The sequence below is a fragment of the Patagioenas fasciata genome, chromosome Z (assembly GCF_037038585.1).
Source record: "Patagioenas fasciata isolate bPatFas1 chromosome Z, bPatFas1.hap1, whole genome shotgun sequence".
NCBI lineage: Eukaryota > Metazoa > Chordata > Aves > Columbiformes > Columbidae > Patagioenas > Patagioenas fasciata.
This window is the reverse complement of record NC_092560.1, coordinates 76,753,887-76,767,749: the sequence shown is the minus strand read 5'-3', so window position 1 is coordinate 76,767,749 and position 13,863 is coordinate 76,753,887. Positions and strand designations below refer to the sequence as shown.

Genomic DNA, 13,863 nt, shown 5'->3' with positions numbered 1-13,863 from the left:
AGGCGCAGAGGTGAGGCTGACAGGTCAGTAGTTCCCAAGGTCTTTCTTTCTACCCTTTTTAAAAATGGCTGTGATGTTTCCTTTTTTCCAGTCACCAGGGACTTCAGCTGATGGCCTTGACTTCTCAGATATCATGGAGAGTGGCTTGACAAGTACATTAGCCAGTTCTCTCAGAACTCTCTGATACATCTGTCAGGTCCCATAGATTCATGTGTATTCAGGTTCTTCAAGTGGTCATGAACCTGATTTTCTCTTACAGTGGGAGGGACTTTGCTCCCCCAGTCACTATCTTGCAGTTCATCCAGTTGAGGGATGTGGAAGGAGAGCTTGCCAGTGAAGACCGAGGCAAAGGAGTTGTTGAATGCCTCAGCCTTCTCCTCATCCATTGTTACCAGTTTGCCAGTCTTGCTCCTTGGGGCTGGGGGTGCCACGCTTCCTTCGACCTTCCTTTTCTGGTTGACATACCTGTAGAAGCCCTTCTTATTACTCTTTTCATCCCTGGCCAAGTTCAGCTCCAGCCGTGCCTTGGCTTTCTTAACCCCATGGTCCTGGGCAGCTTGCCCTAGCTGACTGTGCTTTGAGCAAGGGGTTGGACTTGGTGATCTCCAAAGGTCTCTTCTAACCTCAGCTATTCTGTCATTGGGAGAGTACAGGAACCCAGCATTCGGGGGAATGTCTTGGCTTCTCCAACCATTTCTTATTCCAGGAATGTGTTCATAAACTGAGAAAGGTGACAGAGAAATCCATGTTACATGACCCAAACTTTCCCTGTAGTCACCTCCTATTGCCCTGTGCAGAATGTTCAAGCTGTGGATGTTTCCTTTCTCCTAAGCGGAATGGAGCAGCCTAGAGTACATGACTAAAAGCTTTCCCCAAAACATACTGTATTCCAAGTACAACAGCAACCTGTTGTATATGCACCAAGATAACAGGGTTGGCTGTTTTTGGTTTTGAGTCAAAGCCTGTTTATACAGGTAAAAAGCTAAAGTCGGCTTTCTGTGATTAACAGGAAAGAGATGCTGCTATAAATACACATGGCAAGTCATCATTACACTCAGAATTTTTTTTTTTTTCCTTTATGAGAAGAAAGTCTCCATGAAATGGTTTTATCAGAGAGCAAGATCAGAAGTCATTACAGCTTAATAACTCTCTCCTGGCATCCTCAGTGGCCCAGCTGCTGGGTGGTGTCCAGCAGCAGGAATAAAGCTGCTACCGTGGTAAATGTGGAGTGGATCATGGATTGTGCATTCCCAGGTGTTTCAGTTAGTGCTAACCAACCATTTCTCAACCTCTTGGCTCTGAGACCTCTTCTAGGGCTCTTATCCATGGAGAAACCGGCCAGCATTGCTCCCTGGGTGAATACTTGCCAGGAATACAGTGGCTATATCGGCAAGAGTTTTTCCGCAGCAGTAGCAGTCTGTGTCTCCCCAAAGGCAATCTTAAATCTAGCCACATATTTTCCAGTCGCATAGAACCTGTGAAATTTCTGTTGTAGATGAGTCTGGGTCTGTGGAGAGAGGAAACCCCTGGAACAGGAAGACTTTTGACAACGCGGGTAAAAGCCACAGGCACCAATGACAGGGTCTGCAAACCTTTCTGCTGAGACGGCAGTATCCCTGGAACATGACCTACACTCTGTTTATGTCTTTGGCACAAGCAGTGCTAGCAGCTCTCTAGCTGACCTTCTGACTGCAGCTCTGCACTTGCAGCCTGTGGCTTCTACCTCTCCCATCTCCTGATACACCTTAATGAAGAGGGAAAGGTAAAACCCACCGTGCAGGGCAGTACTTTGGAGTAGCTGATCAGTAGCTCCCAAACGCCATGTTGGCCACATCATCCCTTGAGCATTGCAGGGGGCTGAAGCCACCCTTACATTTGCTGTTCCAGATGAGGAGGCTTGGGGGGGACTGAGAAAGCTGGGAGACAAAGTACAGAGGTTCTTGTTTTCTAATACACTATGAACTTCCTCAGTTTCAAGCTCTGACAAAATGGGCTGCCTGTGCCCAAAGAACAGTCCAAGCTCTGTGTTCCTGGCACCTATTCATTTATAGACCCATTTACTGGACCTTGCACTGGAAAAGACTACTCCAATCCTCTATTCCGACGCAGATAGGGTAAGTATAGCCATGGCTGGGAGGAATGAACAGAACCAGCATGAAACCATTCCCACAGTGCTGTTGTGATTGGGCTTCCTGGTTCTGCAGCAGCGGTGCCACCAGCTGGCAAGAACTGAGATCCCGAGTCACCAAAACCAGAAACAAAATATGCACAAGAGGGAAAGTGATGACAGCCAAGCAAAGCTGCAGCAGCTGGGCTGGGAGCTGGAAGCAGGCAGGCAGCAGATTGAGTGTTGAAAGGGATAACGTGCACTGCCACCGCGTTTGTAGTGTACAGTAAAAGCAGGGCCAACAGCAGCGTAGACCTGCTGCAGGCTCCGTGCCAGGGAGTGCGATGGATCTCGTCTTGGTTTCACAACCAGAAATGGTGGTGGCCACACACACATGCCAGGCACAACCGGTGAGAAAGCGCTGAGGGAACCTGGACTGTTCAGTCTCAGTGAAGACCATGGCCATGAAAGAGGTGAGCTGCTCCACAGAAGGGAACAAACTGCTTCATCTGCACAATGAATGGGAAAGCAAGGGGACCTGCAAGACAGAGGATGGGACAAAACAGGTGAACGCTAGAGTTATTATAGTTGCTGGGCTCTTTATTGTTGAGATTTAAGCTGGACACACATCTAGGAGGAGCTCGATAGGTACTGACTGTCTCGGTACCTCCTGATGTCCTCAGCCATCCCCAGTCCTTTTCGGTCCTGCACGTCAGCTGACAGGTCCCACACCATCTGGATGCAGTACTCCATGGAGTATCCGATGTGGCTGGGCAGCCAGTAACCCTCATTGCCAGAGCCCTTTTATACAACTTAAATCCCTTCACCCTCCTCTCATGTTCTTAGGAGGCTTGGGGGCAGAAACAAAAGCCCCACCCTGGTAAGGGACCTCTTCTCTCTTAAGAAGGAGCAGTAGTGTGACCAGAGCACAGCTCACAAGCAGTTCAGCTTCTACACTGAGGGGCTGGCACAAGCTCATCCAAACCCACGACTGTGACAGGAAGCAAGCCAAGAGTCACGGCTCGCATTGGTACCAACACCTTCTAGCCTCATCTCACCACACATCTAACCCATCATCTCCTGCATGTCTCTGGGCCAAAGATCTTTATTTCCGTCGCTCAGCTCTCAAATAGTTTTGGTATAAGGCTCAATACGATGCAGTATTCACATACCTTTTAAACTGTGTTCTTCTGTTCGCATCCAAAAGCATTGGTAACACCTGCTGCAGTACTACAGGGAGCAGAGATGGTGCAGCAGCAAACATAGTCTCCCATAGCTTCCATACAAAACTGCAGCTTGCCTGTGACCATGGAAAATAGCTCCTTAGGGTGAGGCCAAGTATAAAGATGAGGATGCAGGAGCTGCTTTTAGGCACAGTTTTAGCCTCCAGCATAAAGCTTAGATCCCTTGAGGACATTCCTCCTCTCCCAAAAATAACCTTCCCACTTTTAGGCAGGGAAACAGGACAGCTGGACACAGGCCTCACTGTCCTGTGCAACAACAATACAGTGGAAGATCTAGTGCTACAGATGCAGTTTCGGTATGTAAAGTCTTCCTGAGGTACCAAAATAAAACAGGAAGGAGACGTGAAGAGTGTGACAGTCCCAACTCTGCCACTAGATATATTTCGTATATAAACAAGGAGTGTTACTGCAGCTGTGCAGGGGACAAAACTCATGTTGAAGCTGTGAAAAACAAGAGTAAGCTGAGAACCTGCCCTTGGGGTATGAATCCACCCACTGGTGAAGGGAAAACAACAGTTCTCTTTATTTCCTTTGAATAAGTCATGTCAATGCAGAGGCTGGACTGTTACAAGGGAAAGCCATGCCCACTTGCTCTCAAAGTGCTCTGGGTTTACTTGCAGTGAGATGATTAGCAAATAAAGGAAACCATCAGCCAAGCCAACACACTATACAAATACATTTTATTTAGAGATACCCATAGTAAGATGCACAAATACTTTTTGTTCACCAATTTTCAGATCACACAACTTCAAGTAGTGGAAAAAAAAACAAACTGCAGTTAATTACAATTATCTATGTAACAGGGCAGTAGTAAAAGATCCATTTGTCAGACTACAGCATGGTTAACAATACTGAGGTGAGAACGCACAGATCTAGGTATTTAAAAAGTGCATGGGTCATTGCCACATACACTGACATGCTTTTTCAAAGAGCAACATCTTTCTGGCATGTGAAAACAGTAACTCGGTTAATGCAAGATGGAAATGTAGGCTCCTAATTTGATCTAGAAATGTATCTATTAACAGTTTTTGTCCAAATGGCAAATTAAGGGTTTTGGTTTTTTGTGACTGACACATGAAAAGCAATCTGTAAAAATCATTGTTACATTGTCCATTGTCTATATAGTCGAGCAACACACAGACGACCCAAAATGATCAGTTCCAGCCTACACCTTCACAGCTCTTCTACCACAGTCTTCTTCACAGGAGTCCAGGTTACTTGATTGCATTTAGCAAGCTGGCAGAAGGGCTGTAATCTGGGGTCCAAGCTCTTGCAAATACATCGAGTTCTTTCACAAGAGAAATCTTAGTCCTCGAATTTCAAAAAGCCATGTTCCACCTGCCAGCATGTCAACTGGATCACGTATTGCCGAGTTTCCCGTCTAAATGGAGGGAAAGGTAGGAAGTGGCTGATCTAAGAGAATAGCTGCATTCATTTGAAGGTGTATTTAAAACACGTGGAACCTGTACTCTTCTGTGTCTCTCAAACCAAGGAAGCTCAGCAGGTTCTACTGCTCAATGCAATCCCCATTTTGCTTTTAAATAGGGATAGTGCTGTACAGTCCTTGGCAAAGATCAGCGAGGACTTGTGTGGATGGTTCCATGTAAGAGCGAGAAACAGGTTAAATCAGTCTTCAGTTAAACTACTTCCACTGCGAACAGAGACTGACTTTTGCATTATAGTTGAGAGGCACATTTTGCATTGTTGAATATAAACCCCCAGTTTACAATGCATTTTTTTAAAAAAAGCCAAGAAACTGTTACTGTTCTTCTGTTTAAAATGCTTAAGCTGCTCCCTCACTTATTTGAACCAGACATACCTTCCCACTTGTGTGTATGCAGCTGCTTTTCCTCCCTAAAACTTGTTTGCATAAGAGATCCTTGTTTCTGTGCATTTTGGAAGTAGACAAATAAAGCTGACGCCTCATAGGGTGGACCCTTGTACCACATTCAGGAGGGTAGAGCAGGTCAGTAGGATTTCATACATATGTAGTGAATCCCAGAATAAACGAGAAAAATAAAAGCCACCAAACTGAAATAGCCAGCAATACATGAATCAGCTCCTTCATGGAGCACAAATGAGTTTGGCGCAAAGCCGTTCAGACTGGAAGGGGGACACCAGAGATACCCAGTGCTGAGCCAAATGAATAAGAGCCCATCTGCAAGACCCCAGTTCAGCAGGTTACTGCCTAAGCAAGCGTACAAGTCTCAGACTGCAGTGGGGCTTTAACAGGTGGCCCTGGCTTTGCAGAACTGGTACCTGAAGTACTAAGCTGTGAGAAGACAGGGAACTCGCTGGAGTCCTGAGGAGCAGGGGGTGGCGGGAAGGGGGTGAAGCTGGACGAGAAGCTAGGAATAGAGACACAACATTTTGAACAGGAGTGGCAGAACCCGCTTGAAGTTACTTATCCAGACCTTTTCAGCCACTGAAGCTGTAAATCCCAGCTGTCCTGTTAGACCCCTGTGCACACAGCTCGTGTTGGCTCAACAACCAGCCAGGTGGAGGGAGCCGCAGACAAGGCCCTTCGGCTCCACAACAAATGGAGGTGGCTGGTGGGAACTGTAACGCACACTGGTCGTACTCAATCTCAAAACCTTCCTGAGCTGCTGACATCCACTGTCCAAGGCGGATGCGAGAGAATTCCAGCTTCTGTAGACTGCACGAGTGGAGTCTCCAGTTCCCAGGCAGCCAATGGAGTTGATGGTAAAAGCACAGAGTGGGTACAGGTTTTCATTTTATTATGACCCAATATTTTTCAGACTAGGTAAGCAGCTTTGAACTGATTATTAAAGGTGAACTAGGAAGAAATGCGAGAAGAGGAAGGTGCTAAAGATTACAAAACAAAGTTAAGCTAATCTGTTCTAGTCTGAAAAGTGACTGTGATAAAAAGCACCTCACTGAATTTGAAGAAATTCTGAAGTTAGCAAGAACTGAAAAGATCAGATGAAGTCTGCAGTGGGGTACAGGGAGAACAGTTAGCACAGGAAATATACATACATGGGAGCTCCTTGATCATGTATTAATATCAATACACTGCTAACTAATTGTGCTGATTCTAAAAACAAGATAGCCTCATGGATCAACAGAATGCAGTACCATACTTCAGTTAATTATGGATACAGATGTCCTTTGAAGGCCACAGCAAGTGAAGAAGCATTCCTGTTTCCATGCTCTTATGATCCTTCCAGCTGCAAAGGGACATCTTGTATTTATCACACCATCCTCTATTGCCCGCATAGGAGATGGCAACTCAGCCTGAATTCCAGATGTCACTTTGAGTTTAAGAACAAAAGTATCCTTTGCCAATTCAGAAAATTAAGCCAAACATGTAAAGCCTTTGTATCGAAAAAAAAAATGAAAACTTTTCAGAGAGGAGAACATTTACAAGGTAACTCTGATAACCAGGCTGCACATGCAGACAGGCTGGTTTTGCATACTGCCTGCCATCTCTCACTGTTCCATTTGCAAGTTGCATCAATAATTTCGAACAGTTTTACCTTATAGTTAAAAATGTGCACTGTAATATTTGAAGAGAGCTGTTACTGCTTCACTTGACAGCTCCTGTGACCAGGTCAGGATCCAGTGCTGCTTCCGACACAGCCCACAACAGAAGCAGCAAGCTGAGAAAGGCTCTGTTAAATGTGTGGAATTGCAAGAGTTGTTAACAAACATCAGGCCTTGGATCTAGAACAAAAGCCAGCAAGTATCAGCAAGTCCTGATATTTCCACCCCCCCCTCAAGGCTTTGGATCTTATAACATATATTTGGGGAGAAAGAAAGAAAACAAAAAAAAGGGGGGGGGAAGGAACAAAATACAAGAAATCAAAAAAAAAATATATATAGAATAAAACAACCCACCCAAACCACAACATTACAGTTAACTGTATGACATCCTACCCTCAGGTAACAAGTTGTGATCACTGCACACTTTAAAACACCTTGTGTAGTTTGTGCATCATATACAAGTACATCATAGGCAATGGGGAAGATCCAGCATTTGTGTACACATTGACATACAGACCAGCACTGATAAATGTCACAGGTGAGATGGATCCCAAGACTAACCAGTGCATTGATTTGTGTCTACACCGCATCCTAAAACAAATGGAACAGGTCACAAGTAATGGTACAAACCTGTTGCAACTTCAACACGTACATCTTAGAAAAAGACAATGGATGTACCCAGCCCTAAGACAGTGACAAGTTTGAGATAACTTTACAAAGATCAAGGTACCAGGAGAGGAAGGCACATTAACCTCTGGTTGGTCCGTTTCAGTATTATTTGGATGAGTCATAGTGATTTATATACCCTGAGACTGTGGGAGGCCTTGAAAAGGAAAGGAGACCAGGTGAACGGGCAAATAAAAAGTACAAGTGTAATGAGATTTTAAGATTCAGCACCTGAATTTTCCCTTTTAATAAGGGCATCTAGAAAAGCAGTTCCTAAGAAAACAATGTATTGACTCCTAGATTTTCGTTCTTAGGTCAAAGAATTAAAATCTAAGACTATAGAGATACCACACTATGTTGCAAGGGTTTTTACATACCCTCTCAGTTTCAGTCTAATGACCAGAATTTGTACAAAATCAAGTGTTTTACTTGGTGTTTTTTTGGGTACAGAAATGGTCAGGCAGCCCATGTTTTTCCCAGCCCTGGCACCCTGTTTTAGGTCTGAGTGCAGTTCTCAGAGCATCCTGCTCCCACCAGGGTGCTAGAGGGAAAAGCTGTTAGAAAATGGCACCCAATTTTTAACTGCGAAAATTCCTTTCTGTGAAGACCATTCTTTTAATTAGCCAAATTACCACATGGTTATGATGAAGAAACACAGCATCACAAGCAAAAAGGTACTCCCTAATTTAAATCCTTGAAAATTAGCATGGAGAAAGAAGAATGACAGGGATATCTACTTGATCTCTCTGAAAACATTCCTGATTAAGCCCTTTCACAAGTACCCCCTGAGCAATCAGGAACTCTCCCCTCTATGTTTTTAAATCCCTCAAGAGTTCTGAGAGCCATACCAAACACCATTGGGCTTTCACCTTTTCTCTTGTGCCTCCCTGCCCACCCTCACCACACCCCAAAGTGCCGGCTTGCAGAGGCAAGGGAGAGATTCATGCAGACAAGATGTGCTGTCTTCTTTCCACTTCCCCTTGTCTGCAACCTGGACAAATTCCTGCTGTCTGTGCTTCAGAGACTTTAAAATAAGCTACTGAAGGCACTGTAGCACTCAGAAATGTATTTTGAGTTGAGGTCGCACCATGGGCTCTGGCTGTGGCGTGGCCGGCGGTGCATACGGGGATTTTCGCTTGTCTTTAAGCTGGAGAGCATGTGCCTGGCCAGTGTGGGAGCACAGGGCCAGCACGGGCTGGTGACAGGATCAGCTCTGCCTGCATCACATGCAGCTCTGCAGCAGCACTCCTAGGAACGAGCTGCACCCCAGCTCAGACTACTGCTATTACTCACAGCAGCAATTGAGACAGAAGCTAATTATGAACCTCTCAGACACCTTGGAAAAGTGGGTTTATCAAAAATAAGGGCATCAGACCATCACAAACAGATCTCAGAGCTCCCACCTGGCTGCTTGAAAGATGCTGCTGCTTTGCCCAGATGCAGTAACTCACAGCCCGTCTGTTCTTGGCTTCTTGCAAACAAACAAACCAGGTGACCTCCGTGAAGGGTCTAGGGAAGCCTGCTTTATTTCGCACCTGCACCAGGTGAGGGACATCGGTTCACATGTCAGTGCCTCTCAGCTGACGGGCAGAAATTAAGACACCAAACCACCACTCAGCATAGCTGGATCATAACTTTAATCTGTTAACTCTGCAGCTGCAAAATATATACAAAGCAAGTGCTTGGCTGAAGGAAGAGGATGAAATTCTGGAGAAGAATAAGTGATACATAAGTATCTTAATCCTTAAGATACAAAAAGCTGCCAAGGACTTGAAATGGAGGCAGCAAATATATCCCCATAACAAAGTTCAGGAGTCCCCCTCAATAAAGGGAGTCACAAGAGTCACCCACAACATGAACATAACCTTTGTGGACAGACTAAGTCCAGTAATATCACTGAGGACTCTTGCAATTAATCTCAATGAATCTATGTGGAAAATTAACAACTGAGACTAGGAACAAACACCTATTAACTATTCTTTGGTAATTTACTCACCTTGGACTAACACCAGCAGCACTGAGGAGGGAACCAAACAAGTGGACTCAGTTTACAGCACAAGGAGTGCACCAGCAATTCTCCCTGTCTGACCTGACTGTACGAGGGAGAAAACTGGAGGAATTACCAGGAATAAGTTGTTTGGTGCAGAGGGTGAACACCACCCTCGTTGCTGTGCTCAAGCTAACATTGCAAAGAAGCTTCTGCTGCCTTAGCAATGTCCATCACATAATACCCAGTTGTTACTGAGGGGCTGCTACCCAGTAATTAACAAGCTGTGTATTACCAAACCCATAATTAAGTCACTCGTCTGATTACAAATACGGAAAATGTAATAACTAAAGATACCCAAATTAACATGGCAGTCTACTGAAAAGAGCTGAGCAGTAACATTAACTGCTTCCTACGCTCACTGGGCAGCACGAAAGATCCCACAAACCTGAAATGTCACTAACAGGAAAAAAAGCCTCAAGGTCTGTTATGACTGAAGTCCTTTTCTCTCCTTCAAGTGCCCAACATGAGACAAAACAGAGTCTGTTGTCCCCAGGAACAGACTGTTACTGTGTAATCCCCTATCAGTCAAATATGTGCAAGGACAACTGCCCAGTTCCACAGCCTGAGCCAATCTCAAAGGTCTACCCAGCTCTAAAAGCCCACTGAAGGTCTCGAGCATGGCTTGACAAAATGCCAGCAAGCCCATTTCTGCTTGACAGAGGTCACCTCTCCAAGTACAATATTGCTGCAGTAAAGACAGGGATGATTTGGGGTGGAGAGGACAAACCCAAACAGAACATTCAGGAGGGCAGGAAAGAGCAAGGGAGAGAAATCACTAAGAAACATGGGAAAAAATGGTCTGAAAACATCCCTGCCACCGGGTCTTAGCAGAGCACGGCGAGCTGCTCAAGCTACAGAAGTGCAGTCACCAGACTGAATTCCAACAACCGTGGAGGTGTATCTCTTATTTGAAAAACGGAGTGCACCCAGTTCACCCCCATGCACAGCCCAGAGATTCCCTGCTGTAGAGCCATTACTACCCCTGCTTTTCTCATCTTCATCCTGGATTTCAATTCTGGTGTCTAGCCCAGCAGGGCAACAAAGTCAAATTAGAAAACATAGCTTCTCCTCTTATTTGTCCTATCACTTATATTTGGGCAGTTGAAATATCGTGACCTTTCTCTGCCTCAATTTCTAACACTGACTGGACCAACCACAAAATATTCTGAAACTTAACATCTGTATCCCTACAAGTATTTAAAACCACTGGAATAAGCTAGAAATTAAACTCTCTCTGGCTGAATTTGTTTGTGTGCTTGCAGTGCTATCTAGTTTGTTCCCATTTTTTGGCGGGGCTTTTCATACAGCAACAAGGATGGCTCCCTCCCCAAGAGAAATTATCTTCGCAAGAGGACATCCTGAAAGCAGAACTGATAGAAGCACGTGAAACTTGAGGAATTTTACATCATTGTCCAGATTCTTCTGAAAGCTCTTTAAAGCTTCCTATACGGAAAATAAGGGAAGAAAAGGGCGCTCACACTACCAGGCTTTAGGACCACACGCTCCAGGAGACGAGAATCAGCAGAGGGACATTTTCCAGGGGTGCCAAGGTGACATCTTCAGTAACTGAGAGACCGCAGAAAAATCAGCCTCTGTGTTTGGAGGCTGAAGCTCAGTCCATAAAAATACCTTTTCTGCCCCGTCACCCAGACATGGAATATGCTTCAGTTAATAGCTCAACATCAGGGCTAGAATTTCCAGACCAGGAGCCCTCCTTTGGCACTGGTGATGCTAAGTGTCTAACGAGCAACTGTTGTTTCAGCAGAATTGGAGGACACATGAGTAGACTCAAGTGTCTAGTTTCTTTAAAAAAAGAAGCAGCACCTCAAACCAAGCCTGAATTAAAAAGAACTAAGCTGAACACGTTCCCTGTGACAGAGTGATCTTACGCACTGGCTGCAGGAGTCATCCTAGAAATACACAGCCTGCCATACTTCACCTAGCTTTTTCTTTATACTTCCACTTCTCAAAACCCCTAGAATGACCAAAGCAGTATGTTGCCACCACAAAACAACACGGGCACCATTACAACGTCTTTAAAAAACAATTAACAACTCTAAAATGTTAGGGCTCCTTTGCTAACCCCTGGCTTATAACTAGCAGAGGGAGCTGCATTCGTTGCAGGATTTCCATCCAAGTCTCCACTACCAACTGGAACTCAAGCCTGAGCCTCACTGCTCGGTGTTACTGATGAAGATACTGAGTTCAGGACGAGAGGGGCTGCAAGGACACACGCAGGGCTGGACCTGTGTGAGGGACTAGAGCTACTCCGCAGTGCTGGCCGTGATCTCCAGCACAGGCCCCAGAACAGAGCATGACCCAGCCTCGTCCTTCTCCTCAGCTTCGGCCAACTGCCCGTGTGGCACCAAAGCAGTGAGGTGCAGGCACACGCTGCTCCACAGGTGACAGGAGCAGGGAAAGGCATTCATCCCAGCAGAGGACAGGGGCAGCAGTAACAAGGTCAGATTTTGGTGCATACCAGAAGGCACCCTGGAGTCCTGCATTTTAGCCTGGCACAAAGAAGGGCCTGGGTTTTGGGCAGTTTATGAAGAACCTGTGAGCTACCGCAGCAGCATACACAGGAACTTCGGCTCATCTGCAAAACAGATTTATTTTATTTTGAATGACAAGCACACTCATGTCCCTAACTCCCATTTCTTCTCAGCACCTCTGCAGGCCCTAAATGCAGTGTCACCCTGCAAAACAGCCTATGCAAAGTCCAGTTGTGCAGGCTGATCCCTGGGACAGGCAGAGAAGGAACAGAAGACAAATTTTAGCTCCTGGCATTGCTGAAAACTACAGTTCAAATACAAATGCACTTTAGACACATCCCGCACTTCTGCAGTTTGGGTTTGATGGGCAATACCCCTGGGGAATCGACCCCTGGGCTCTGATGAGTACAGCTTAAAATTACCATATTCCTCTATGTATAAACTGTGTCATTAGACTTGTACTTTTAAAAAATAACATCAACCCAGGCCAGGGCCAGGCTCTGCAGATAAAGTAGTAGTTTATCTCTTATAAATATTTTTAATATTTTTTAATTACAAGTAGTCCTCACTCCAGGCAATGTAACTGACACAAAGTACCTGCACACGCACAGCCCCATGGCTTTCACAGAAAGCCCAGGAGCAACTACTCTATAAGAAAGGAATCCCACCTCACAGCAAAGTAGGGGAGGGGGCACATGGCCAAAATAGCCTAAATGTCGGGGAAGAGTCATTTGGAGTAAGTACAATAAAAAGGTATTTCAAAAACCTTTCATATAGAGGATCAAGGAGGTTAAAGCAAAAAACTGGTTCAAAAAGATGTACAAAAATGTTGGAGACCGAGAGAAGACTGCAAAAAAAACCTTGCATTTAAATCAGAAATCAATGGCATCACACAATTTTGCTATTACAAAAAAGGAAAAGAAAAGTGGAAATCTGTGCAGAGATCACCATTTATAAAGAGTTATCATTAGCTCCAGAGACCAGCATAATTCCCATGAAGTCCTGATGGAAGGGGGCCTCCTGCCACGAAGAGTTTTGTTCCAGACGAGTCGTAGCAGTGGGTGTAAACAGCATTCGGGAAGAAATTTATGTCAGAAAAATAATTCCTCCAGGTTTCATCATGATTCTGTTAAAGGAAAGTTGGAATTGTTACTGTTGCCAAACCAACCCAAAACCTTGTTTCACAACAGCAGAAGGTAGCTTCCAGAGTCTAAAAAGGGATCTTTTTTGTTAATGCTCCCTGAAGCTTCAGACAGATCAACCTGAAGGTACCAGCATTGTCCTAAAGCTTTTTCTCAGGACATTTGGGTCAAACATTGGAGGGGGAAAGATGTCACATTTAATTAGTTATTCAAGTTACATCACGATACAGAACATAATGTAGGAAAGTTAAACAAAGCCATTAACTGTTTTATGATAATACACAGGAAACTGAACTGCAGTGCTTGTCCTGGCATTAGCTCAGCAAGCCACAGTTTCTAAAACTGTTCACAATTGAATTAAATCTTACTTTGAGCACCATGTTAGAGTAGCACAGTTTTAAAGGAAGACTATGTATTTTGTGTTTGAAGTTCTGGAAACTCTGAGTTAGATTACATTTAAAAATATGAAGATATAAAATCTAGTTCATTTATCAATCAGTGCATGAGAACAGCAGTCAGTATGCCTTACACTCAAGCAACCAACCATTCAATACCTTTTCATAAAGCTTTTGCAGAAAGCAATTCTGCAGCACTTCTTGCTTTTCATGATTACAGTTATTGGCTACATGTTCACTGTTTTTATTGGGATACACCTCAA

General features: G+C 44.7%; 1 protein-coding gene across 2 annotated transcripts in view; it reads right to left on the bottom strand.

The window, feature by feature from the left end:
• Positions 1-4,014: 4,014 nt before the first annotated feature.
• DCAF12 (DDB1 and CUL4 associated factor 12) overlaps positions 4,015-13,863 on the bottom strand; it is a 33,721-nt gene continuing 23,872 nt past the window's right edge. For both annotated transcript variants that reach the window (XM_065860309.2, XM_071801842.1), the window contains exon 9: positions 4,015-13,189. In XM_065860309.2, the coding sequence (XP_065716381.1) occupies positions 13,031-13,189 (159 nt within the window). In that variant the 3' untranslated portion in view covers positions 4,015-13,030. The remainder of the gene's footprint in view (positions 13,190-13,863) is intronic.